This window comes from Hirundo rustica, chromosome 9 (assembly GCF_015227805.2).
Source record: "Hirundo rustica isolate bHirRus1 chromosome 9, bHirRus1.pri.v3, whole genome shotgun sequence".
Taxonomy (NCBI): domain Eukaryota; kingdom Metazoa; phylum Chordata; class Aves; order Passeriformes; family Hirundinidae; genus Hirundo; species Hirundo rustica.
Genome location: NC_053458.1, coordinates 26,190,123 through 26,216,931, shown reverse-complemented (window position 1 = coordinate 26,216,931; position 26,809 = coordinate 26,190,123). Strand labels below are relative to the sequence as shown.

At 39.8% G+C, this 26,809-nt stretch overlaps 1 protein-coding gene across 3 annotated transcripts in view; it reads left to right on the top strand.

The window, feature by feature from the left end:
* BRINP3 (BMP/retinoic acid inducible neural specific 3) overlaps positions 1-19,334 on the top strand; it is a 202,926-nt gene extending 183,592 nt beyond the window's left edge. For all 3 annotated transcript variants that reach the window (XM_040072906.2, XM_058421736.1, XM_040072907.2), the window contains exon 8: positions 17,868-19,334. In XM_040072906.2, coding sequence (XP_039928840.1) covers positions 17,868-18,984 — 1,117 coding nt within the window. In that variant the 3' untranslated portion in view covers positions 18,985-19,334. The remainder of the gene's footprint in view (positions 1-17,867) is intronic.
* The last annotated feature ends 7,475 nt before the right edge of the window (positions 19,335-26,809 follow it).

Below are 26,809 nucleotides of genomic sequence, written 5' to 3'. Positions count from 1 at the left end.
AGATCTTAAATCAGTTCAGATAATCCATAAAGAAACAGAATTATTGAACTACTTTCGGCTTTTTCTTACGTGTTTAACATGTTATATTCAGGTCTGGAGGCTGTCACAGTACTGAGGTTTCATTTGCTCACCTAGAGTTTTTGGCTGCTCTGCATATATTGTTGATATCAGAAGATGCTGAATTACCACTTCCACTGGAGGAAAGTAAAAGATTGAGTGCTTAATTTCTTGAGAAGATAGCTTTTAAAATGCAGTTAGGGTGTGCAACTGCCAGTACTAAGGCACCTGAATGGCAGCAACGCTTTGCATACCTTTAAGCTGTAAAGTAAAACTGAGTGTGATTAATGGGCTGGCTTTGCACAAAACAGCACAGCTGGGGATTATGTTATTTTATATTCATCTTCCAAACTCCCATAAAAGTGGATTATTGTAGCATAGCACTTGTGAATAGTTACATGATGACCGGAGTCTTAACAGCTCCCATGCTCTTCTTACAAAAGGAAATGTACTGCCTAGAGAATCAGTCCTGCTCTGTGGAATTCACCCTTCAAGGAGGAACATAAAAAGCTGGAAGGCTGCTTGGGGGACATTGGGGTCATCATAAAAAATATTGGAAGAGGTGTAAATACTTGGCTGAGCATGGGAGTGCATGAAGAGATATTTGCTGAACTCCTGTGGCCCAGGTGGGTGCAGGGGTGGTGGGCACAGCTGGGGCTGGGGGCAGCTGGGGCTGGGGGCAGCTGGGGCTGGGCTCTGGTGAGCTGAGCACCAGTTACAGCTGTCACTGGCCCCAAAGCCATGATGGGAGTGGGAAGAAGGTTTTAAGGAGAACATCTGAGCCTGAAGATGTGTCCCAGAGTGTCCTGGTAGTGCATCCACGTTGGGAGATGTACACAAGCACCAGGGTGACCTGAGCGGCGAGAGAGAGGTTAGAGGTGCAGAAGTCATGCAGAGGAGAAATATATTAATAGAGCTATGAACAGCTCTGCATAAAAGGGTATTTGACTCACGGTTCTCTTTGCCCACTAATTACAAGACGAAAACTTGCAGCCATCCAAACTCTGCTGAAACCCAGATGGAACTAGAAATGATGCCATGTGTCATGTGAAAATTTTATCACAAAGGAAGTCTTTTTAATGGGCTGTTGGCATCAGCTGGAAGATGCCCACTGATCTCATGGCATGAGAATCAGTGTTCCTCTTAATGGTGACTCTCTAAATTAAAATGCTTTTATATAAAAAATCAAATTTTCCTTGATTCATAGTCCTTGTTTCTATTATTTGTGACCAGTTGGGTCACAAGAAGAGAAATAACTTATCACTTAAGTTTTTACCCATTCATTTTGCTGTTATTTGTGGGACAATGTAAGTTTACCAGTAATAAAATATTAATACTTTAATTTCATTAATTTTAACTGTGTCCCTATCTAAAAGGATTCAGGTTGATTCTGCAGCAGGAGTTGTATTGATCTGCAGAAAATCTTGCTCTCAGCCTCGCAGATATCAGAGATACAGTACAAAGAATATTAACCATAAATAATTTAAAAATTTCTAAAGTTTCTTTACAAAAATAAAATCTACTGGGTAGGATTTCGGCTATTTGAAAAAAACCAAAAAACAAACCCCTCCACCTTTTAATAGAAGAATAATACTCATTAAGTCCAATTTCCTGTACTCTGTGTTCTTCAGAATGTGTGCTAAGGACCAGACTAGCTGCTGACATGGCCTCAGTACCAACTTTCCCATAATAATTTTTAATTTGTCACCAATATATTACAATTTCAGTGAGTGAATAAGGGAAAATATAAACTGTATTTCACACCCCCCACCCTAATTTTCTGTGGAAAATCTCCTTTTTTTTTCAGCTATTTATTTGGAAGCATAGGATATTGCACACATTTACAAGGCAAAGATAGTGTACTTAACTAAAGCTAAACACTGAACTATTTTCCATACATTACTGCAGTGCCATTTCTGTGCCCCTAAAGTTCTTAAAAGGATGGATATCACTAGGAGAAGCACAAATTTAATAAGGAATACTTAGCAGGTCAGCAAGACATGAATAAAAACAGGTGACATTCCTTTACCTCAAAACAAGCAGGAATAATGCAAATACACCAACCTCAGCAAAATCCTTCAAATGATAAATAATGTAAATGCATATTAGCATATTGTGGTTTGTGGTTTGTGGTTAAAATAAATTGTGATTTTTTATGCTTTTAAAAATAAGTTGAAATAATGAAGGTTTTTTTCAGGAATCTTTGTTTCTTTAAAAAAAAAAAAAAAAAAGTGATTCAAAGGGAAGATAATTCTGTAAATGCTGAAACTAGCAAGTCCTGTTTCCCTATAAATTAACCTCTCATTGTTGAATTCTCATGTGAATCTATAGACTATTTGGGCTCACATTGCAAATTAATATTTTCTCCGTTCTGTGGACTATCTTACTGTTTTCATAAAACATGGAGAAACTCAATGTTCTTGATAATTCTGACCCTTTCCAAGTTTTTTAGATATTATCTGAACACTTCTGGATCTTGTTGGCAGAAACAGCGTAAGAATGGCAGACAGCACTGATAGACATTACAGCTATATAAACCTTTTTCCCCTCAGAATCCAAGTGGGAACACATTAAAGCAAAACATTAAACCAAAAGAAATGTGAGCGGTTCCTTTGGGGCCCCAAGTGAGAACATCTAAATGGCAGTGAAATTACTATAAGTAAGGGAACCAGAAATCAAGTTATGAGGATTTATCCTCAGTGAGTGTCTCCTTTGTGCCATTCGAGAACTTCTCTGTGTTCATTCATGAGAACATTTTCCCCCTAAAATTCCCTCAGTTTCAAATAATTTATGAATATCTGTTTGCTGCTTCTTCCTTTTGCTTTAAGATATCTGTTAATTGTCAGCACCATTCTCGTGCATGGATTTTCATATGATCTTTTCCAGCTTTTGAAGAGCATCAAGGAGGTGTGAGTTTGACAAGCAGTTATATGTAGATTTAAGGGTAAGCTGAAAGAGCAAATGTGTCTCCACATGAGTACAGAGTAACTGGAACAGTGCTACAGTAAAGCTACTCATCTCTACAAATTCTTGGATATCGAAAGGAAGGATCCATCAAAATCAGTCACATAAGCAGTTAATAGGGAACGCAAAAGACCACTTGAATTAAAAAAAAAAAAAAAAAAGTTGAGAAGCCATCACATCCCAGAAAATAAACTTTAAGTTTGAAGAAACAGATGAAACTGACAAAGTGCCTCACAAAGAAGAGAATGTAGGAGAATCTTAATAATCTTTTCTTTAATACTTGTATTAAATACCCTTCAGAATAGGGTTTGGCAAGTCAAAAATGTGAGAATCATTTTGTCTATCTATAGTAAGTTCTCTGAAGTAAAAAACAGAAATTCCCCCCACTCTATACCCAGTGATCTTGTGGAAAATTGCAAATTTAGCAACAGATGGCAGGAAATGGAAATTGCTGTCTTATCAGGACAATATAGCTGAAAACATTTGGGTTAAACTTGTTACAAAGGAAAAAAAAAATCTAGCAAAAGAAAATAGAACAGATACTCTACTTCACATTTATAGATTCTATTAAGGACAATCTGTTTTTAATTGGAGAGGGCTCCCTGAGCCTGAAAATGTAGTGCCTAAGAAAGCATTTGCAAGTTATTGTCATGCAGAACATGAGTGCTGCTCATGCACTAAATTAGATTCACTGCTCAGTGACTCCACTCCTGTAGCAGCAAACCAGGAGAATCATGAGTGGTGTCTGAAACAGCATCTCCACCAATCACTTACCTTGTAGTGGAGCCTGAGGAGAGAAGCTGATTACTTCTGCAGCTCAGCTCAATCACTGCTGCTCAGAGGTTCTGAAAATGTACTACACAGGTGACTGGTACCTTCAACGTGGCTCAGCTCACACTGGGATGGGCTGGAGGTCTCTCTCAACTGAACTGAGATGTGGGAAATTCATAAGCTGTTTCCAGTGTAAGAGAATGAAAAGACAAATGAATGAGAGACTCCCGGTATCTGCATGGAATACTGGGATAGCCTGGATCTAGAGGTCAGCCCAAATATCTGCACTTCTAAACTTTGCAGGGTTTCTCTTCTCTTTGGTTTTGTTGCTGTTTTAAGGTTGGTATTTGATGAGGGAAAGGACAGGGAAGGGAAGGGAAGGGAAGGGAAGGGAAGGGAAGGGAAGGGAAGGGAAGGGAAGGGAAGGGAAGATGTAATGGAGTGCTAGCTCTGCAATCGCTGTGATGTCACCTCATGTGACCCCTAGAAAGAACTTTGTGTCTCTTTGTCCTTGGCACGGTGTCCTTTGTGGGCAGAAAGTCTCATCCATCAATCACTTCTGAGGAAAAAATCTCTGCTCAAGGAGGAAAAGGATTGCAGCTATGTCCACTACGAATCAGTCACCGGCAAAAGAAAGAAAAGTCATCTTTTATCCATTCCTATCTATCTGATGGGGGGACAACGTGTTGCTTCCACCTCCTCCCAAATAAGAGATTTGCTCCATAACTGCTCTGGGTCTGGAACTGGAATAAGGCAATTCCCAGCACAATGCAAATTATGTATTTGCTGAGTTTGCCTAGGAAAAAGTTTGTTGACCATTTTTCATGTATTAGTAATAAATCTCCCTGTGATATTTAGAGGAAAACCTAGTCAGTGTTATGTACAAGGTGTTCATAATTAGCAGTTTGTTTGTAGAAGATATTGGCCCTCTATGCCCCAAAGAGATCGTACATAAAGAAAAATAAATAAATGAATATTTTTTAAAAACAAAACAAACAACCCCCCCAACAGAAATTAAAATTAGTCAAGAAGAAAAAAAAAAAATTAAAAAAAAGGTTTCCAACATTAAACATAATTTTACTGCATAATAGTATGAAAGTTGAGAAAGGTTATTTTTCTTTTGGCTGTCACAGTGCTAGAGCCAGGTTTTTGCATTTTTGGTCATCCCCTCTTCACTTTGTGTCTGTTTTGTCTGAAGTCCAGCGTTTCAGTCTCTGAACTGAAGTGCTCTGACTCCAAGTCATGATTCATGCCTTAGGAGAGGCGACAGGAATTAGCTCCCCGGGTTCTTCTGGCAGAATTCAGCCAATCTCACAGCTCCCCACCTTCTGTCCCTGTACATGAGGACCGGACTTGACTTCAGGACTACCTGGGGGATAAACACGGAGATTTGGGGCTGGGGATTATGCCTTGGCACTGCAGATGTTGTTTTGCACTCCATCTAAGGGGTTTATGTTTACGGGTTTATGTTTTACATGCTAAATAGCATTACCTGAAAACACGCTCAGGTTTTTCATTGTGCAAACCATGAAAGATGAAAATATGAATGATATTAAAGAGGTCAAAATTTAAAAGGTCTGTGAAACAACCGCAACAACCCTGCTCAACTTCAGCAGAATATTTTACGTAGAAAAATCAACCAAATTGCAGATCAGTAGGAAAACAATGACTCCCTTGGCAAGACAATGAGACTTTCTCCTACAGCAACCCTATCATCCTCCTTATAATGGTTATTTTTACCCTAATATCATCCTCCACTCAAAGATGGGAAATCGTTGAGATCCTCGAGCTGCAGGATTTAGTAGGATGCATTAAAGATTATGCCATGACAATTCAAATTTTCTCTCCCATCACAATCATTTCATGCTGGGAAACTAAATGATCTTTGAGTACCCAACAAACCTTTATTTCTAGAGCTGAGGGTAGAGATATTTCATTCAAGAGTTCAAGTGCCCATTTGTGGATGGGGAGTCTATGCAGCAATTCAGTCCTGTGTGACAAAATAATGATTAAATGTGTTTCCATAGAAACTAAAGACAGCCCGTGGAAACTGCTGTAGAGTATTAAAATAATTCAGTCAAGTTTTATTTGAGTAAATAAGGATCACTGGCAATATACTGCTGGTTACAAGGACAGGTGGTACTCTTAAAATTACTTTTAAAATTACATCACTCAGCAGGAACTTCTGTGGTTTCTCACAGAGCTACAGGCTGGTATTAAAAATATTAGGACTATGTAAGTGATTGATCAGGAATGCTCTCAAGTTAAAGAGGTCCTTTTTACCAGTGCCATAATTCTTTCTGGAGCAAGCCCATAGTGAGGTGAATTACATAGATTAAGGGAGTAATAGGCATTCAGATAACAGTAATGCTTGACAGATCTATATTGCAACAAGCAGCACTGATTGTAAAACTGCTGTGTGATGTAAAGCCAATGCTAATTTGCTCTCCTTGCATCACAGCCAGTTCGGGGTTTAGTGAAAGAGTGTTTGGCTCTTAAGAGTAAACTTCAAAATCCAGGAAAATATTCGAGCAGAGCCAATTTTTCTCCAACTTTCTGGGGATGTCAATCCTGGCTGTAAACAGCCTTGTGAAAAGCACTGGGTTATGTGTGGATTTGGGCTCCTCAGTCTTTTTGCTATTGGAGATGGATGGTGTGGCTGGGGCAGTGTAATCACTCATCAGGGTAAGAGTGTTTGTGCTGCAGCCCCGTTTACCTGCTCCTGACAAACCCTCTTACCTTTGCTGTCCATCAGAAGCACCACAACCGGCAGCAGCTTGGGAGGAGGGGAAAAGTCATCAGTGATGGGATGAAAGTGCCGTGGTCAGCAGGCTGAAAGAGTTCCCACCAAAACCTGCCTGTCCCTGCAAACTCCCCTTTAATATAAATGCCAAGCCACCTTACCTACTAGAATCCATGCAAAAGACACTTCCAAACCCCAGGTGTTGGACAGACAGGAGAAAAATGGATGGTATGTTTGCCTGGGGACATCAGTGCTGTTCTTGTGGCTATTCTTTATTATTCAGTGGTATTCACTGTGCACAGCGGGAAGTTTTCTGCATGACAGAGAGACTGTTAAAGATCCAGACTTCTATTTCAGGCTGTGGCTCTGCAGTGATCCCCCTCCAGTCCTCACTATCCCTCACTGCATCTCTAAAATCCCTGTGAGCACACCCTACAGCCCATTTCTATTTATTTTGTCTGGTTTACACTTAGGTTAGGATCTCTTCAAGGCAAAGGCTCTGGAGGCAGATTGTTTTTTTTTTTCAATATGGATCATGTCTTCAGGCTTTTGTTGTCATTTCTACTATAAATACAATGGAAAGTGCAAAATCATTTGCAATATCAAGAACGGATGGAATCCTTTTGGGGACGTTTTGGTAGTGTTTTTACCCCAGTAATTAAACACTTAAAAGCTAACACTATGACATTCTTCATGTTTCATGACCTCGTTCACAATCTTAAAATTTAACCAACCTTCGTGAGCTTCAAGAGTTTAAAGTGCAAAGATACTGAACTATAGAGGGTGTAGAATTCTGTACAAAGCGGTAAAGAAAATGGGGTCTTTGCCATTTCTCTGCCCTCAGTAAATATTCAATTTTATCTCTTCATCATTCATTTCCATTAATTAGTATCATCACTATTCCCCTAATGTCATCATGACCCTTGTTCCCTTTGTTCTTTTAGAGTCCCTGAGGGTGTGTGTGGGAAGACTTTTTTTTTTTTTTTTTTTTTTTTTTTTTGTGGGGGGGTGGGAGGGGAGATTTTGGTAGCTTTGCTTTTTTCTTTTCCCCAGGTGGAAGCATCTGGTCTTTCATGAAGGGACAGATAAAGCTCTCTGAGTGTGCCTAGGGTATTAAGAAGGAATGCGTGTTTTGTATGAGTATATGTATATATATATAGTATACTAAAGACCTTGTTAATGATAGAATTCCTCCAGAGCCTTTAGTGTCCCACTGTGATTATAATCCCAGATTCTTAGAATGACTCTATTAAGAATGCCAAATATGCCTTAAAACACATGATTTGTAGGCTCTGAAGTGTTAAATACCGCTTGTCAGAAAAACAGATTCTCTAGCAGATCTTTTTTCTCCTCCTGCAAAGAAATCTTGTCTGCTCCAATCTACTTTTTGTTATTGATGTGAACACTTAGGAATTCTTTGTGAAAGACAAGGTCCTTAAATTAATTCCCTCTGTAGCAGCCTGCTAGTTTTACTAAGGGGCAATTTAAAGTGGACCAACATGTTGGGTATTTTGTTAGCTTTTTGTTGTTTTTTTGGATGGGCTTGTGTCTGTGTTTTTAATTTTATTCCCTTAAATATAAATTTCAAGGTATCAAGGAAGCTGTTCTGCATGAGGAAATTTTCTTTCCACCCTTGAATAGTATGGCATATAAAGGCATAAAATACCAACAGGGGATGAACTCATCAGGAGAGTACCTGTGTAGGAAAATAACATATCAGGAATAACATAGACTTTCTTTGCAATAAGAGTTGTCACTTCTTCAGGATGTGATTCAGAGTTCCTGTAGAGGTACAAACTACAGTTCCATATCTTCCAAGGTGGGACTTTGGCCCCTCCCTCTGTTATCTGTACTAATTTTTCTATTATGCAGATTAACATGTAGAAAACTGCTTTTTTTTCCTCACCCTTCCTATCATCTTCTATATTGCATTTCAGGCTGTGGGTTTGATTGCTTAAGGAAGACAAAAATGACTCAGGAGATACAATCACTTGATATTTCTTATAAGCATTATTGCAAGTCTGTCTCCTAATTTGTATTATAGACATGCAACATATGGCCATTTATTTTGATACTTTCTCTATGACTGTTACACAAGTGACATCTTTGTACAAATATATACATTATTAAGTGAAGTGAAATATGTGTTGTTTTTAAAACAGCAGGATCCAACTTTTCTAGACAGCCTTTAATTTTCCTTCAGAAATTAAAGGGTGTCCTTGCAATTTATCCAAACATACCATGGCATAAAACCAAACCTCTCTTCTGCAATGTGTTTTGTGCCTATTTGTATTAAAATTTTAAGGCTTTGCTCAAAATTATAGCTATTTTCAGTTATTATAAAATTAGAGAAAAAAACCCCCCACACTGATCTCACAATCTTATTTTGGTTTATTTTGTTTAATAGATGATAAGTGAGGTATGAATACAGAACGGAGTTTTGTATATTTTAATTAAGACCATTACTCTTTTCTGGGAGATTCTTGCTTTGCTGTAATCCTTCTGGTTCTACACAATGGAAGAAAATGACAGATTGTTGCTGTTTACGCTACGGTAACTTTTAGGGATAACTACATTTATAATCCAAACAGGAAACAGCAGGAAAAAAATAAGGATCATTATCAAAGGAAAGAGGAAGTCCATAGTCATCGTCACACAGAAATAAGCCAGGAATAAAAACAGATTTTCTCCAGCTCCACATTTATAGCTGCCATTATAGCTACCACGAAGTTTGCAGATTTTAATTTCTTTCTTTCTTTGTTTTGTTTTATTTCAGTTATTTGTATCTGCAAATAAGGATGCCTAAAATAAGACTAAAGGTCCTGTGTCAAAATCAGTAGGAAAATGGGAAGATGTAAAGGTCTTGTATCAGCTTCACAGGTGTAATCATGGGCTCACCTCTCCGCTGCTGGCTATTGATGAGGCTCTGATTTTACCTGGAATAATGAGGGTTAATTCCAGAAACTCTGGAAGTGATGGCTGCTTTTTCTGGTGGTAAATCTCTTTTCATATTCAGATTTAACCCTACTATGATTAAAACTTTAGATGCCTTTTGTCAGCAGTGGGATTTTGTGGGTCTGTTATGGTTTAGTAACCCTACCAATTACCCTTTCCTTTGCTTTTTAATTATCCTACAAAATATTGGGAGGCTTTAGCTCAGAAATTATCTCATCTCTGACCTTTCTATTTTACTCCTGTTTTGAAGAAAATCCTCCAAAAACATGGATGCTGCTTCCTCCTATCTGAAATACAGCATTAAAACACACAGCATTCTGTTCTCATCTTCAATTGATTTTGTGATCTGCTACATTATATACAAAGAGCTTTCAGTCAAGGTTACCCTTTGATTAATTTTAGAATTCCTGCTGCCTACTAGAGCTGCTGGTACATCTTGTTATTGTTGCCAGTACAGTTCAGACAAACAACTTAGACTATGGTTGTGCATTTGGCCTCAAGATCTTGACAAGGGAATCCAGTTGGTCTTAGTAGCTGCTGCTAGCTCCCTTCCTCCTAGAGATTAAATATTGAAATTAGGTTTATGCCATATATATATATTAAAAAAAAATTTCAAAGACACCCCTGAATTAGCTACATTTACACTTCCATCTTAGATTATTCAGTGAAAGGAACTTTCATTTCAAAATACTATTTCATTTTTCTCATTTTCCCAAGTCAGGATGTTCATCTTTTGGGGCTAATAAATCCAGCCAGGAGGGAAAGCCTGGCAGGAAATGCAGGGAAAATACACTGGGCAACATTAATACAGACTGAGACATGAACAGAATTCTATGAAGTATGCAGAGAGACTTTTAAAGGAGGCCTGTAGGGAGGGGACAAAGGGCAGTGGTTCTAAAATAAGAGAAGGTAGATTTAGACTGGGCATAGAGAAAAATTCCTTTTAGGATGATGGTGGGGAGGCCCTGGCACAGGGTGCCCAGAGAAGCTGTGGCTGCCCCTGGATCCCTGGAAGTGTCCAAGGTCAGCTTGGAAGTGTCCAAGGTCAGCTTGGATGGGGCTTGGAGCAACCTGGGCTAGTGGAAGGTGTCCCTGCCTCTGGGGGAGGATTGGATTATCTGAAAGGTCATTTCCAGCCTAAACTGTTCCAGAATTGTGTACAAAAATGTACACAGCATTATCATACCCTCTTTGTTACCTGTCCCTGTAAAAGGAAAGTCAGGGAGGCATTTGCTTTTGATTTGCTCAATGTTATGTATTTCCACAGTTTTCCTTCACACAAAAAAAGGATGATTACATTGCAGTAAATTTGGCTGTTACTTTTCTAATGTCTTAAAGGGGTTTATTGACCTGACTGCCACAGAAGCATTTAGTTAAGCCTTGTAATACCATCATAATTTAAAAAAAATATTTATACTTTAAGATGGATCTGGAAAATTCCACCTAAAATTCCACAAAATTAGTGGCTAATCTGTGAGCCAAGGTCAGTTTTTCACAGATCTAGCACCACAAACACAAGCACACACAAACACTGATACCCAAGATGTGAGTGACTCCAAGAAGCACACATGGGTTGGCTGGTTTGGTGAGTTTTGGTTGGAGTATTTTGGTGGGGTTTTGTGCATGTGTGTGGCAAGTTCCTTCCTCCTTTACATGGAACCTCTTAGTTTGCCTAACAGTTCTGATTCCTTTTGTTCTACAACTGACTCCATTAATTAATTTTAATTAATAAATTGCCTTTGCCCCTGCTGCACTTTGGATCATTATTTAGTAAAAGATTTCAAAGCTTGTCTCTGATTTGGCTCCCTTTACATAAATATTTGGTACTACAAAGCAGTTTGATTCCCAATTAAATATACTACAGTGGTCATTGTTAGGGCTGTGTCAAAAGAATTGTGGTTATATTATCTTAATTTTTTAAAAAATAATTATTCTTTTGGGTCTGTGTGTGGCAGAAATATTTCATGTTTGAAAAATTTTACTATGACAGTTATAAGGGTGTAACATCGATGTAGTTAAAACTACAGAACTTTGTAAATCGATTCACAACAGACCAACAAGAAATAGCCTCTGAAATATTTTTAGTGCCAAAGTATTGTTGAGCTTGAAATATCACGAAACCTATGGTAGTTTTCTCTATGAGATGCAGAAGGTTCCAACCACTTAATGTAGGGGCTTAATTCCTCTATTTCTCATAATGTAAACACTATCTGGAATTTAAAAGGAAGAACATGTATTATTGATTTTAAACTGTACTGTACCAGCCCTGAGGGGCCCAGAAAACAGCTGCAGAAGGTGGAGTGAGGGCTAGAGGGTCTGGAAAACTCTCCTTTAATGTGATTAACAGGGAAAACAAGGTATTTTGCCTCCATAATTCAAAGTAGATTCAGTTTAGATTGTGAATCACCCCAGCAACATAATCCAGAATCATGCTCCATGTTCATACAGTCACCATAGAGTATCCTGACACTGAGACAGATTTCTTTAGTTACTGCATCCACTTCAAAGCTGGAAGCAATTTTAGCATATAGAGACAATATTTCCATTAAAATTGCATAGATAGTTAATATCCTTTCTGTGTATGCTAACAGGCACCCCTTAGATAGAAGTTTCTCTTTACATACATTTAGAGAAACATCATTCCCTACTTTACACTACTCTTTCTGTTCACCATGGTCCACATAACCCAGACCTTTGGATCACCCTTAAAGTACCTGGCTCAGGTACAGCAGCTGTGAAACTGTGAGATGTGGATTCAGAACAGCTGCACTGCTCCTCTTTCCTGTCTTTGGGAGTGGGGTTTGCAGTGTCACCGAGAGTCTCACTGCCATACCTCTAACACAAGCCACAGTAAAATGATTTCAGGCACATTCATTTGAGTGGTGGTTAATTTTGTGAGGCTGAATAAATGAAAAAAAAAAAAAAGTTCAATCTTCTAACAACAGAGGGATCGAGGTCACCCTCAGCAGGTTTAAAGGTAACACCAAGCTGAGGGTGCAGTGACACACCTGAAGGATGAGGTCATCCAGAGGGACCTGGACAAGCTCCAGAAGTCACCCATGGGAATTCCAGGAGGTTTAACAAGATCCGGTCAGGGCAACCCCCAGGGTCAGTCCAGGCTGGGGATGAGCAGAGGGAGCAGCCCTGGGAGAAGGGCTTGGGGCTGCTGTGGGTGAGAGCTGGACCTGCCCCATCCCAGAACCCCTCGTGTCCTGGGCTGAGCCCCAGTGTGGGCAGCAGGGAACTGTGGATTCTGCCCCTCTGCCCCTGTGCTCAGGTGAGACCCCACCTGCAGAGCTGCCCCAGCCCTGGGGCCCAGCACAGGGGGGACCTGGAGCTGCTGGAGAGAGTCCAGGGGTGGCACCAGGATGATCAGAGGGATGGAGCAGCTCTGCTGGGAGGAAAGGCTGGGAGAACTGGGATTGCTCACCTGAGGAAGAGAAGCTTTGGGGTGACCTCACTGCCTGCAGGAAGCCCACAGGAAAGAAAGAGGGAGACTGTTTACAAGGGATAGAGTGAGAGGACAAGGGAGAATGGCTTCCCACTGCCAGAGGTCAGGCTAGATTAAATATTAGGAAGGAATTCCTCTCTGTGAGGGTGAGTAGGCCCTGGCACAAGGTGCCCAGAGAAGCTGTGGCTGCCCCTGGATCCCTGGAAGTGTCTAAGGCCAGGTTGGAACTTGGAGGAACCTGGGATGGTGGAAGGTGTCCCTGCCCATGGCGGGGAGGGGGCACTGGATGGGCTTTAAGGTCCCTCCCAACCCAAACCATTGTGGGATTCTGTGATTCTACAATCACTGGCTGCTCTTCTGGCTACTGTGCAGTTGGTAGTTTTACCCTAATTCTAGAAGAAAACAACATTCTTATAAAGACCATTATCAGATCAAGAAACAATTACTGTTGTTTTGAATCACAGCACAGAAACAAAGTACTTAAGAGTCTGATTTGTCCTTCCCAAGATGTAAATCCACCTGATCCAGATTAGGACATTGTAGAGATATCTGTAAGTGCATTTGATGTTGATGTTTATGTTGATGTTGCCGTCTCACAGATTTATACTGGATTTGGCTTCCAAAGGAAGGGAAAGTAGGTAATGGGTATTTTACTGCCTCTTCTCTTCTTGTTAAATTGTCTTCATTTTTTTACTTAGCATCTGCCTCACTGAGTACTCATCATCTGCTACTGATCCATCTGATGTACAACAGATGTTAAGCATTTAGTGAGGCAGAGAAGGAGGTAAAAGTGTCATATCATGATTAAATACTTGCTCCAGCTATTCTATAGAGTGACCATAGTGCTTTGTTCTTACATTTAATGTTACAGTGTGCTGAACAGGAATAGACACATGGTTTGGATCAAGCTTGCAACTTCTCTAGTAAAAATAATCCTGTTGTTAAGTAAAGTTTTTTTTCATAGTAAGAAAAAGAATTGCAAAATATTTTAAATGCACTTTAGAATTATGATTTATGTCTCTCATTAAGATTCTCATCAGAATGTTTTGTGTTAGAAAGAACCTTAAAGATCACCTTGTTCCAACTGGATTGTGCAGTTTCAAACCACAGTAAACAGCCTCTCTCCCTGGATGCTTTATTTCCCAACCCCCATTAGAACTCCAGCCCCAAGCTGAGCCTTAGTGCTTGAAGCCCTTGCCACAGGGTTAGCAAGTCTGGCACTGAAGATGTCTCCTCTCTTCTCCTCTGAAACCCCCTCTGTTCCCAGCTGCCACTGTCCTCGGAGTGGCTGTGGCAGCCTCAACTGCACCAGCTGATCAGCCAGGTGTTGACCTGCAGGACACATCTGCTTCCAATCAAACCTTTCCCTTGGCTACGGGTTCCAGAGTTTATCTGATCTTGAATTTCTAGGAGAAAAGGAATGATTTTCTAATGACATGCCAGTGTGAATTTATCCAGTTAAGGATGAATGGCTTAAATAAAGTAGGTATCACTGACATTTTATGTACTTTCACATAATTTACATAATTTGCTGCACTGAAAGCAATAAATTCACAAAGAGTAAGAGTATTCCTTAATGACTAATTTTAAAACATGCAGTTAAATAAGGAAGTAAGTTTTTTATTTTTTAAATAGACCTTACTTGTTAAATAATCAAAGACAAGTATAAGCAGATTCTTCTTGAAATCTCTCTGGTTAAAATCAGGTAAAAAAAGAAATCAAAATAAGGCAATAATATTAGAATATTACTGTTTTGAACTTCATTGGAATAAGGAGATAACCTCCTTTCCTCTGAAGTTGTTAACCTCTTTGCCACTGCTAACCATCAATGACATGGGAGTTTAAATAAGCTAGATAATACTAAAGAACATAACTAAGTTATAGAAAGAAACTTAATTTTGCTGCTTGTAATTTCATGCAGATTCTTAAACTGCTGCTTCTATTCCCTAACAAAATGAAAGGAGGAAGGTAGGCTCATTAAAAATAAAAAGAACAAAAAATAAATCATTTTAAAGATTTTGCTTCTCACATTCATCCAAACAGTAGATTGCATCATTAATAAAGGGAAACCCAATATTTTATACACCATGTGGTTGAAAACATGAGTAACCCAAACCAAATCAACCCTAGCTGGTAAATTATTGTTTCTAGTTTAAGTAGGCTTATTTCAACAGCAGAAAATTCTCCTCTTCCAAAAGTGCCAAATTCCTCACCAGTCGTCTCTCTTCCTGTCATCTGCCCTGTGTCCCCAGTTCCATTCTCTCCTCCACTCTGCAGCAATGCCACAGTTTTCACTTTTTTCTTTGCCTAGTGCACCCTGCATTCCAGATATTTTTCCCATCCAACCATGCAGTCCCCTCACAAAACCTCTTCTACATGAAAAAAAAACCTAAAATGCAGAACACTTTTTAACTTGTTTCAATGCCAAATAATTGTAAGTAGTAACGTCATATATAAATATGAAAAATCTTAATGCTATTGACTAGATCTAAGAAGAAGAGAGGGTATGTGAAACACAACAAGGATCAACTTTAAGCTGGAAATTATCTCCTTGTGTGGTGGGTTAATCACAGCCACTCTCCCATTCACTGAATTCAATAAGAGGGGAGAAGGAGATAAGATAAAGCTCTTTAGTCAAAATCAGAACATCTGGCTAGAACCAGCTAAAACTCTGTAGACCCAGCTGTGTTCCAGCCCTTTCTCCTTCCTCCAGAGGACACCACTGTGCTAACACTGTGCACCCCTCTGCTAACAAAACCTTTCCAGGGACACCCAATACACCTCAATAAAACCATATTCAAAAACTCACTCAGAAAATCTCTTCAGCTGTTTATCCTCTACTGAGATGAACTCAAAATCACAGCTGGAAGCTCAGAGTTGGTCCATGTAGAAAGAGGTTTTCCGGAAATGTGTTCTGGAAGTGTATGCCCAATATATAACAAAACTTTTCAAAGGCATGGACTTCTGTTCCCAACAGAAGCCGAGGAGGATGCTGAAAGTCACCATCACAAACCCAGTCAATGTCAGTCGTTATGTGGTAGTGCCTGGGAATAACAACACCAGCAGAGAACTTGGAGATTAAAATGCAAATAATACACCCTTTAAATCTTCCCATTTATGTCTAGTGTGATAAATCACAAGGTAGCAATTTTATGAAGACTACTGTGAATCAAATGGCATTAACCAAAGAGGTAAAGTAAGCATACCAGACTTTTATGTCTTACCTCCAGCAGTTTTTGGGACCTAGTATCAAATCTTAAATAAGCACAGAGAAGCACAAAGGATTAGGGAGAAGCTGCAAAGAGAAGGCTTTGAAAGGTTGGTTTCCCTCCTTTGGGAAGGATCTGTTCTGTTTTGATTGCTGTGGTGCCCACTGGGTTATAGGAGTAAACAGGAGAGTTCAGCTCAAAATTGGGACCAGGATCACACACACCTGGGCTGGATGGAACAGCTCCAGATGCATAGGCTGCTGTCAAAACAACCCAGACAAAACACATGGGAACTTCCCATTCTACCTGGGACAGCTTCAAGGTTTCTCAGTTTTGGAGTAACTTTTATTTTGGGACATTGACCTTGCTCGCAGAGTGGGCATTGTGATTTTTTAATCAGGAAACAAAGGATTTTTAATCAGGAAATAAAGGATTTTTAATCCAGAAATAAAGTTCACCCAGAATATTTTTCCTTAATGCTGATTTTCAAACAAGCACAAAGAAGAATAATGGAATATTCATGTTGTGCATGTCATTATATTTACTTATGCTTCTAGAAAATACCTAGAGCTATAGGCATATAAACCCCCAACCCTGAACAACCAAGATTCCTGCCCTAAAAGAGGGGGAAAAGAGAAGGATTTAAAAAGTCACCAGAGTATACAATGAGGTATTTTTTTACTGAACTTTATTTTCATGTTTCTAAAAAATCAGACTTGGAGATGCCATGGATTTCTCCTTGAGACCATTCAGATGTGCCTTTAAAGTCAGTCAGGGGAAAATGAGGATCTTGCATTTTCTCTCTAAATAATGAAAGGGGAAGACACTGTACAACCATCATCATTCATGTGGCAACAATAAATGTGATTGCAGCAGGCAAAACAAGCTCTTTAAACTGTGCATTGCTGGGGATAATAGGAGCTGAAAAATGCAAAGAAGATAATTTTTCTGGCTATTTCCATGTAGCTCTGCTTTTACCATTGTCTTTCTTCTAGTGGCTGTGCCTCGTCAGCGTAAACTGTTGGTTTCAGTATGTTTTCCCAGTGTGATGTAGGACATTAACTGTTCCTCCTAGTGAAACCGAAATGAGATGACAAGAAGAACATTAAAGTGATCTTTTAATTTTGTCCCCAAAGATGAAAAGTAAACACAACATGCTCATGCATGGCTTCCTGTAGAGATTCTGTAGTGCTGGAAGTCATCTAAAGAATCTCTTTAGGTGGGGAGTAGGGACCTATTTCTATTCTAGGAAAGAAATTTGGCTCACTGTCTATAAATCAATGCAGCTCTTGCTAAGTTCTTCATAATAGAACAGAGGGAGAGTAGAGTTGTAGATACTTGGATACAGACAAAGCACTTCTTTGGTCAAATAGAACACACAGAAATTATCTCAACTGCCTAAGATTTCAAGATGTTAATCTGAAGACGGTTACAGAAAATGGCTCTTTGTCAGGCTTCCTTGACAGACACAGAGAAAGCAAATACATGAACTAAATGTTCCTGTCATGCCTGTGGGTTTATAAGGAAACTATTCTTTTGTGATTTTGTAGTGTAAAGAGGCAATTTATACCTGTGTCTATCTAACAGCAGATGCTATCATGCCTTGATCTGACACTAAAACCAGGTTTATTTTTCTCGTTGTGATAAAATATAACAAAGCCATATTTGTTGCGCGCAGGCCTCTCTTTGTTAAAGTAAGTTGTTTTCAACGTTGCAGGTCTTCCAACTATTGGCTCAACCGCATCCAGTCATTTCTCTACTGCAACGAGAACGGGCTCCTGGGAAGCTTTTCTGAGGAGACCCACACGTGCACCTGCCCCAACGACCAGGTGGCCTGCCACGGGTTCCTGCCCTGCACGGTCGGGGACGGCCCCGCCTGCCTGAGCTGCGCCCTCGACAACCGCACGCGCTGCGGCAGCTGCAACGCTGGCTACATGCTGAGCCAGGGACTCTGCAAGCCTGAGGTGGCCGACTCCACCGAGCACTACATCGGCTTCGAGACGGACCTGCAGGACCTGGAGATGAAGTATTTGCTGCAGAAGACGGACCGGCGGATCGAGGTCCACGCCATTTTCATCAGCAACGACATGCGCCTCAACAGCTGGTTCGATCCCTCGTGGCGCAAACGGATGCTCCTGACTCTTAAGAGCAACAAGTACAAGTCCAGCCTGGTCCATATGATACTGGGCCTCTCTCTGCAAATTTGCCTGACTAAGAACAGCACCTTAGAGCCCGTCCTTGCTGTTTATATCAACCCTTTTGGGGGCAGCCACTCTGAGAGCTGGTTTATGCCTGTGAATGAAAATAATTTCCCAGACTGGGAGCGGACTAAACTGGACTTACCCCTTCAGTGTTATAACTGGACGCTGACTCTGGGCAACAAGTGGAAGACATTTTTTGAAACTGTGCACATCTATTTGAGGAGTCGAATAAAGTCTAACAGTCCAAATGGCAACGAGAGCATCTACTATGAACCCCTGGAATTTATTGATCCCTCAAGAAATCTGGGCTACATGAAAATCAACAACATCCAAGTGTTTGGCTACAGCATGCACTTCGACCCAGAAGCAATTCGAGACTTGATTTTGCAGCTGGACTACCCCTACACTCAGGGCTCACAGGACTCAGCACTTTTGCAGCTGTTGGAGATTCGGGATCGTGTAAATAAACTCTCTCCACCCGGCCAACGTCGTCTGGACCTCTTCTCTTGCTTGCTCCGTCATAGACTCAAACTGTCTACCAGTGAAGTGGTGAGGATCCAATCTGCTTTGCAGGCCTTTAATGCCAAATTGCCAAACACAGTGGATTATGACACAACCAAATTATGTAGTTAACCATAAATATGAAGCACAACACAAAACCTTGAAGGAGTTTTTACAGTGCTTTTGTGGAACAGTTTATGTTTGGAAGAGTAAATTTAAATTGTCTTTTCAATATCTGTCTTATATCAGTCAATACTGTTGGATGGCAATTTACACACATGAACTTGCTGACAATGAATATATTATACCTGCAGTTTTGGTTTATGAATGAAATAAATACTGACACCAGTCTAGAAGACATTCTACTTTTTACAATAAATTTCATTTGTAATTTTATATGTTCCGTGGCAATGCTTTTGTGCATTACATCCTCTAGAGGGAACATAGAAGGAGACCAATAAAATTTTGTAACTGAACAGTTATTACAAAGAAATGCTGTGGGATTCTTTTTTCTTACACAAAAGTAGTAAGTTCGATACACTTTTGTGTGTATTGAACTCAGGACGGGTAGGCAAAGAGAAGAGATTGACTCCAGATTTTAAGAGAAGCTGTCAAAAAGTCAAAGAGATAGAATATTTTACTTTTAGGATGTGGATTTAAGTGTTCATGCTGGGCTGAGGTGGCAACTGTAGTGATGCTCTACATGCTCCACATGCTCCGCCTGAGGCTTGTCCTTTCCAAGGTGCTCAGTGTGACACCCAGACATCAGAGTGATCCCACAGAGTGTTTTAGGATGGGCAGGAGATTGGAACTGAGGGATATATGGCAGTGGAGGGCTGCATTAGCTCTACAAGTGAGAGGCTGTCTGCAAATGACGAAAATGCTTTCCAAAAGTCTCCCTCTGATCCTTTGCTTTGCATATTTAACAAAAGAATCAAGTATATGTACACATTGCCTCCTCCCAAATACATGCACCATAATATTCAGAATTCTCTGTTTTGAAGTGTTCACCCAAGTACAGCCATGCTGCTTAGATTTGAATTAATGTTAAAAATTCCCCTGTCAATGCAACTGTTAGTAGATGGGGGTTTTTTTCATTCTTTTAATTGCAAGAATTTTCAGTTTTTAAAAAATATCCCCTTTTACAGGTACAAGAAATCCAGTGCAAGTCATTATTTAAACATTTTCAATTACTGGAATTAATTAATTGCAAATGTTTGTGGATCAGAATTAAATTCTTTGCTATTTGACACATCCAGGCAGAAAAAAAGGCACAACAGAGACAGCAGAACCTGGGACTCGCATAAAGATTTTCTGCCTCTTGCAAGAGGACAGAACAAATGGCTGGAGTGTCAGAAGTGCTCGCTAGTAAATGCAGGGTAAAGTGAAAGAAATGGATACAAAATGGTTTAGTAGTACCTCCTTAAATTCAGTCTGAATCTGTGTCATAGATTTAAAAGTCAATTTGTATTTTTTAAATGGGAAAAAAATTACATAAAGAATGATATTTTATGGGCAAGCACAGCAAGCACCCCCCCGCCTCCCCCCCCCCCCCCCCCCCCATTTTATTCATACACAATTATAATTCAGCTGGACCTAATTCAATGAAATTCACTTTATTCATTTCAATTTGTCGCATTACAGTGTAATTTGAATTTAGCCTAATCTGAGTTTAAGGCACATTCCTCACTTCCAACAAGACTACAGCAGCACAGGGGAGAAACCACCTTTTAAGTCAATGTAGGTAAGGTAAAATAGAAGGGCAGAAACTCTTTTGAAAGCCCGCTGCCAAGGGAAATCTCTTCCTTAGTGATTCCTGTCTCTTCTGACTTAATAAATATTTCTCTGCTTTACTGTTTCTCTGCCACGCATTTGGGTAATTCTTCAGACCTTCTATACTAAGAAGTCATTCAGAACTAAAATTAGGGATTTATATTTTTTAATATATATATATATATATATATATATATATATATATACACTTTTTTTTTTTTTTTTTTTTTTTTTTTTCCTTTTTTTTCCCACTGGAGGAACTAATCTATGGATGAATTCCTGTTTGTTTTCAACTTACAGCTTTCTTCTGCTGATAATTAATGTATCCCAGCCTCTCTTCTATGTGTCCAGATTTGGCTTGCTCTTGCATTAGTAAGATCTTCCCAGTAATATTCTCAGTATTCCTGTTTTCATCTTCAAGTCATTCTTTTGCTCTTTTATTATGTGTTTGGCAACTATAATAACCTGCAAAATTAGATAGTTGGATTTTACTGCTCAGAACTTGTGTAGTCTTTTCAAACAAGTGAAAGACTGATGTTTTAAAATAAACAAAAAGGAAAAGTAATAGTTCTCATCTGCTTATAGAAAGTAAAAGTTACGATGGAAGTGTGGGGCAATGAAAAAGCATTTGCTTCCCTTCACTAAGAAAAAATATGAACTGTAACAGTAAAATATCTGAGGGGTTTTCTCCCTACCTTTCATCCCCCTTCTTAACATTTTCCTTTATGACTGTTTTTTTCTTTTTTTTTTTTAACCTATCTTTCTCTACCAAAATTTAGAGTTCCAGAGCGTGCACAAATATGCCCATAATAGAAGACACAGATCAGAAGAAGCCCCAAAAGTGGGACATCATTTTTTATTACACAACACATTCATTGTGTTGGACTGGGGTAGTGGAGTACTTCCTGTCATTACTCACTAGCTTTGTGCCAGATTTGGATTTTGGAACCAAAAGGTTCGTGGAATAGGGAGAGTTTCTATTTTACCAGAATTGGATTCTGTAAAGATAAATATGATAGGAAACCCCACCAGCAAGTATATAGTGAGAAAAAAAAAGGCACAGGTTTGTCTGGCTCTGAAACAGGAGACAATATTTCCCTTTTGACATATTTTCCACTTGGAAATTTTCTATTTTCTCAAAACAGAACTTCAGGATGTTTTTTACATAAAAGATCAACCTGGATAATTCAAATCAGCAAACAACTTGATCCATAATAAAGTTTTGTAATAATATGAACCCAATGGTGGAGAAAAAAGAACTGTGGCCACATCCACATGCACTCATTTCCATTGGGGCATTGCAGATATTTGGAATGATCAGATCCTGAGCTTTCTGCTGGCATTCACCAATGCTGTTATTTCCTGCCATCATAAAGTGAAGAAAAAAAAAAAACAGAACATGGAAAGAATGGTAAAGAGAATCACAAAATCATGGAAATCCAGATTTATTTGGGGTGGGAGAGACCTTAACTCCTGCCACGGGCAGGGACACCTTCCACTAGTCCAGGGTGCCCCAAGCCCCATCCAACCTGGCCTTGGACACTTCCAGTGATCCAGGGGCAGCCACAGCTGCTCTGAGCACCCTGTTCTGGGCCCTCCCCACCCTTACAGGGAGGAATTCCTTCCCAATATCCAATCTAAATGTACACTTCTCTTTAAAGCCACTCGCCCTTGTCCTGTCACTGCCTGTGTACTGTACCTGTGGAATGGCACAATCACAACCTACGAAAATATTCAGTGAAAATGCCAGTGATTACAGGTACAATAATCAGAGAGTTATCAATTAGAACACATTCACCAGCTGATACAAAACTCTTCTTACACTTTGTTTTCCAAGCAAATCCAATCAGATCATGTCTGAAGTGTGGGAGCCAGGTTAATGTCTAGAAATTCTATTGTGGGAAGAGACTGCAGAAAGGATGGGCCCCCTTATCACTACCTGGGAACCAGCATTAGGTTTCCAGACTGATCTAAGTCTCTGGGTGACAAAAATCAGACAGAATACAGAGGCTGAATGGGATCATATTAAAAACATATTGAGCATGAATAAACACTAATTTCTCTCATTGCTTGCTGAAAAAAATATCGACAGGAAGAAAATGTGTTCATATTCTAGTGGCTGAAAATAGAAAGGGGTTTAGTCACATTTCAGAGTGTTTCTTCCCAAAATTTGAAGAGGAGCCTTTTTTTCCAAAGGTATGTATATGCTGACTGCATTTCTTGCAAAAGTGCTTATTTGGCAGACACCTCAAGTCAGCAAAAAGGCAAAAGCCAAAAAAAGTCAGTTTTCCCAGGCTGACTAAGCAGTTTGTGCAGGAAAGAGGATGGAGAATGCAGGAGGGGGCTACACCAGTCTGAAAAGCCTGAAGGTCTTTTCTCTGAAAATGCAGTGCGTATTCCAGGGACAAAACCAAAATGTCATGGGGAAGAAAAGTGATCCACACCCTCCTCTCCATTGTACTGACAGGCAGTAGGTAAATGGGATATGGTGAAGGATCAGTCTTTTACAATGCAGCAGCAATCATTTCTGTGACAGGTAGGAGACAGAATCTGAGCTGCTGTGCCAGCACGGTCACCCTTGGCAATGGGATCTGCCTCTGGCTGGTGCAGCCAGGGCTCCTGCCAAAGAGGTTGGAGTGCAAGGGGGGAGCCAGGGAAAAGTAGAGAGAGGAAAGGAACCAAGACCTAATTTGAATAGGCTTTAAACAACCAAGAGAACCTTTATGCCTCATTACAGCTAAAAGCAGAGACCAAGATGTCCCTGGATGTGAATGAGGTTTGGAAAAAAGGAATGTAATGGTTACTTTTTAATGAGAGTCAGTGCTGGGAGATCTCAACACCAGGGCAAGTGCAGTGTCAATGCTGATGTGCAGGATCCATGGGGACCCAACAGGGCAGTTTGTGGGACTGCAGGACTGATTTTGGGGTCTATTCACTCAGTTTCATTCCCTAAGCACAAAATCTACCCCAGAAGTAGCACCTGCATAACACTTTGTGCAAACACAGACCACTGATGGAGCAACCCACACCCTTGGGTCACAGTGGATAAAATGTGTGGATAAAATCCAGAGAAGTGGATAGATTTCTGATATTCTAGTTTCACAAATTTGGCAGCGGGGACACATCAGAGGTGACACTGCTTTGGGAGCAAGAGCATATGGGAGAGCAGGGTCATATATTCTTTCTTTCCCTGCCATAAAGTGTGAATTATGACCAAAGAAAGAGTTTTACCTCCCAGAAATGGTGGAATTTTCTGTCCCCGCTGATTACTCCTTGGATGGCAATGTGCATCTAAAAATATCAGTGTATCTTGTCAACACACTCACATATTCCTCTGTTTTAGGGAACATTCTGTGCAACGTGCAGACATGAAAGGGAAACACAGGAAATGCCGGTGTTAGTAACAGTTGATGCTGCAGGATTGTCCACCCTCTGGCCTCACCTGCACAAGGTGTTGTTTGTCTACCAATGATCTGCCCTCAGTGATGCCTTAAGTTTTAGCTGTCACGATTTCCAGATTTGGTACTGCATTAGTATATAACTCTGAACTTCATATAAAGTGTTAGCAAGATCTCTTCACAGCTTAGTCAGACAAAACAATCCTTTTCCACCCCAAGAACCAAGGACACCGTTGCAGGTTCAGGCCCAAAAAGTATAAACAACAGTGAATGGAGGAGAGCAATCTGGGAGGGTGGGACTTCATAACCTGAAGCTGTAATTGGACAATTAACATGCAAATGGACAAAAACATATAAAAGTGTGAAAACATGTGACCCGTCCTCCATCTTGGGAGTAGCCTTGGCCAGGCTCTTGTACTCCCCAAAGCGTACCCTGTGAAGGCCTTTTTAATAAATATCTACTTTATTCCTTTAACTCTGTCTAACCTCTGTTCTAGGTAGCCTCTCGAGGCATCATCAGCACAGGGCAGACAGAAAAGAGCTTAAAACCACCTGGGAGGCAGAGATGGCTTTGCTCTAAAAACAATGCTCCCCTAAGAGGCACTAATCCAGAGCGTGACCACTTTTCAACATATTCCAAGAGCTTTCTCTTCTTAGAAAATGGCTTTTTGCAACTCCTCAGCTAAGGAAGAGAGAAGAGGAGGAGTAAAACAAAGTGAGGTGTGTGTATATCAAACCACAATTCTTCAGTGGGGACAGAGGGGAGAACAAAGTGTCTTTGAAGAGCTTTGGGATCCCATCAGAGCTGTGTAACTCCCTCCAAGAGCATTTAGGTACCACAGGGATGACAGAAGACCAAAAATGCAAAGATCAGGTACAATCACTGAACATGAGTGTGACATAGGAAAATTGACCATCACTAGTTTTGAACACCCAGATTTTTGTCTTACATCTTTCCCTCACTCTCAGCAGACAAGAAACTTAAAGCATTAATTTAAGCATTTAGGCAGGAGTAGGAGAATGACAAAAGATAATTCATGGTAAAAATTGTGTATATCTTCTTCCATGTGCCCTTTTCATCAGGGCCCCTCATGTCCCCCTCAGTTTTTCAGTTTACCAGGTGTGTATTAAGGTGTAACTCCTTTGCCTACAAAATTAAGGCATCACAGCATGAGAGAACTTTATGGTTGTGTAAGATGTTCAAATAATTTTAAACAACCATATGTGTTGTGTATCATTATAAATTTTCCAACTAAGTCCTTCCTCAGTATCAAACAAACAAAACCAACCCAACCCCCGTCCACAAAATAATATAGACAATTTCTACAAGATTAGGCAGAGATTCTTCCATGTATCAGCTCTATGAATTTTTAATTTTATTTTCTCTAAACTGTTTTTGTACCACTATCTTTCTATGATTTTAATTCCTTTCTTGCTGTCCAGTACTTAAGATTTTCCTTCCAGAATCTGTACTTCTGAAGGGACTAGTTTGACAGCTTGAGATGCAAAAGTTCTCGTTTAACAGCAGGACATCAGAGAGCACCACTGCTACCTTTTTAACGTTTAGATGCATAAAGTTAGGATGAGGGCTGTGCTGCAAAGCATTTTAAAAATGCTGACTTGTCAACAAGAAATAGAAAATTTAAATTCTTAGCTATAAATTTTATCTGGACTCCAAACAATAAAGCCTCTAGTCAATCAGAATTTAGTAATAAACACGTAAAAGTACCAAACATTTATTCTCATGCATTATTTCTCAGCTTTAACAGACTGAGAGCAAAATGGACATGTGAACTGACTGAGATTGAAAACATTGGTGCTATTTCTAATATACCTTTAGTAGAATGGAATACATTGCCTTTTTTCTTTTTTTTTCTTCCCCCCCCCCCCCCCCCCGCTTTTTTTTTTTTTTTTCTTTTCCCCTCATTGGAAAGGCAATATTCTGTCATAGTCTCTTAAAATAAATTGGAGTGACTACATTCCTTCACTTCAACCCAGATATATATGAATATTTTGGTGTGAATATTTACTAAAGTAGTTGGAATCTGCACACACACACTTAGTCTTTGAAATGCCTGGTTACTTTTCTCTTTAAGAGAAGCCTTTTAATGTCATAGATAGAGTTGGGAAAAGCTATTCTCTAAAGAACTTGGATGCTATTCTCTAAAGAACTTGGATACACTGAGCAGTAATCCCACTGCAAGTGCAGATATTTGACTTTCAGATTAATAGATGTCATTTCCACCTAAGCACTCAGGGAACAGGCAATTCTTGAGCAGGTGAGGTTGCTCTGTAAGCGATGCCTTTGTCACACTGCTAAAAGTAACACACATTTCAGGTGGCTGAAGCCATCCCTGCCCACATGGAGGCACCCAGCTGGTAAAACCTACAGCATCTGTGATGAAGGCTTTAAGACAGGAACCCCTTCTCTTTGCAATAAAGCTCTGAAGGGAAGTTTAGACATCTCTTTAGCCGGCACCTGTCCATCAGCAACCCAAAGGTCCAAGGTTCCCAGCCTAGACTAGATGTGTAATGTTGGGCAATGTGAATAATAAACACAGAACTACTAAGGCTGTTATTGACAATTCTATTGAGCCTAGGCCCATTTTCTATAGAAAAAATCTGCAATATACGTAATAGAGCAAAAAAAGAAACAAAAAATGAAAGGGAAAAAAAAAAAAAGAAATAAAAATACTACCAGTTGAAGATATATTTAAAAAACACAGTTATTAAAAAACAGTTATTAAAAAACATAAATTAAAATGTATGAAGTGATTAAGGTCCAC